Source organism: Cynoglossus semilaevis, chromosome 1 (genome assembly GCF_000523025.1).
Source record: "Cynoglossus semilaevis isolate Cse_v1.0 chromosome 1, Cse_v1.0, whole genome shotgun sequence".
NCBI classification, from domain to species: Eukaryota; Metazoa; Chordata; class Actinopteri; order Pleuronectiformes; family Cynoglossidae; genus Cynoglossus; species Cynoglossus semilaevis.
Genome location: NC_024307.1, coordinates 5,933,372 through 5,935,200, shown reverse-complemented (window position 1 = coordinate 5,935,200; position 1,829 = coordinate 5,933,372). Strand labels below are relative to the sequence as shown.

General features: G+C 49.6%; 1 protein-coding gene across 16 annotated transcripts in view; it reads right to left on the bottom strand.

The window, feature by feature from the left end:
* Positions 1-208: 208 nt before the first annotated feature.
* esrrb (estrogen-related receptor beta) overlaps positions 209-1,829 on the bottom strand; it is a 59,701-nt gene continuing 58,080 nt past the window's right edge. For 15 of the 16 annotated variants that reach the window (XM_025058074.1, XM_025058063.1, XM_025058095.1 and 12 more), the window contains one exon: positions 1,381-1,829. In XM_025058074.1, coding sequence (XP_024913842.1) covers positions 1,640-1,829 — 190 coding nt within the window. In that variant the 3' untranslated portion in view covers positions 1,381-1,639. Of the gene's footprint in view, positions 1,158-1,380 lie in introns of those variants that run through there. The other variant, XR_003050459.1, reaches the window with a different exon arrangement.

Genomic DNA, 1,829 nt, shown 5'->3' with positions numbered 1-1,829 from the left:
GACATGAAGCTCAACATAGGGAGCGTGTGGCACGAGAGCTGCCGGTGTTCACACCTCGTCCTGACACGCTGCTGCTGCTGCTGCTGTTACGCTGTCTGGAGCGCCACACTCGATTTCTTGCATAGCTGTTCGCGTTCGCACGCTCCAGCATCGCAGGCTCTCCTCACCCTACCCCCCCCCCCCCCCCCCCCCCCCCCCCCCCCCAGTGGGAAAGGTGTTAACCCACAATGGCCGCTGTGTCAACATCGTGTTCCACGACTAAAAATAAACCCGGTGTAAAGTGCGACTCCGACTCTGCACCTGCCGATCGCCTCCGTTTGGTTGAAGCTCTGTAAACGCAGGCACGGCTATTAAAAGCAGAGAGGTGTCTAACATGGTGAGAGCAGATGCTGGCCACCGCGCTGCCCCGTGTGCACCACGACTCTGCCGCCGGCTTGAAAGAGCCCAAAATAGAGCGGGCGACATGTGGGACCTCTGATTGTTTGATTATGGAATCTCTTGGAGCGCTGCCACTCCTCATAAATCCTCTGATGCCGCGACAACCAACCCGCTGATCATCTTTCACCTAACTCCTATCAGGTCATCTGTTTTCATGCCAAGATGCATTTTCCACAGTGGCCACATTTGGACTTCAGAGCTGCGATGACACAGAGTTCGTCGCCGCCGGAGGTGAGATGTTAGAGCGACAGCGATGTTTTAAAAAATGAAAAAAAAAAAAAAAAAAAAAGAAGAAGCACACGTGTAAGCTCCACCCCCCTCCGTCCCTCCACGGCCCCCGACCCTTTTATTGCTGAGTTACTAGAGGATAAGATGAGTGAAGGATGTACCTGTCTACGTCAGTAAAGTTAAAGGTGGGACCGTCAGGTCTTCAGGTCTGAGCCAGGTCCACAAAGACCAAACAGTTCACTGCTCTGGAGCGGATCATCCACGGATCTTCAGACTGATAGGAGTTCACTTTAAGTTTTTTTTCTTTTTTTCTCCCTCCCCCCGGGAGCAGAAGAAGAGAACATGGCCGCCAAGTTCACCAGACCTCCAACTGTCCACTCAGTCCTCTGATCATAAATATGTACACGTCCTGGTGGAGTCCAGGCCAAAAACACAGCAGTGAGAGTGAGATGAGATGAGAGTTGTCGTCTGTTGTTGACACTGTTGACATCCTACGAGGAAATTTAAAGAGTTTCTGTTTCTGGAAAAAACAACAAAAAAAACAAACAAACAAAAAAACAAAACCAAAAACTGGCGAACACTTATTGTGAAGATGCTGAAGGAGCGAAGAGTCCTTCTTTATATACAGCATGACCACTGACAATTAACAAAAACAACAAAAGAAATTATCACTGTACATATTATTTCTTATATATTTTAAATTAATCTGCGTCATTTTTTTAAATATTTATACTAATAGCCAAGTTTTGCATTTCATTTTTTTTTTTTTAATTTAGTGCCCCAAGTTTTCAGGAGGGTCCCCCAGGGGCAGGTCATTCTTCGTCCTGTGTAGTACAGTTAGTCAAGGCCCCCCCCCCTTAACTCCCTCACCTTTCTTTTTTTTTAAGTACCTTCAACCTTGTTTCAAGTCTCTTTTTTCCTGTCGTGGCCCTGGGTTGCGGCCGTTGACCAGTCCAGACCAGTCCAGTCCTGATCACACCTTGGCCTCCAGCATCTCCAGGAACAGTTTGTGCATGGGAACCTTTCCCTGCACCTTGATGCTGTAAAAGTGCTGCACTGCCTTGGTGGCCGTCTGCCTCAGGAGGGGCAGGGTCATGAGCAGCTTGCCCGCCCGCCGCGGGTCCTCCGGGTGTTGGCTGCTCTCGTAGTCCTGCAGGGCCTCG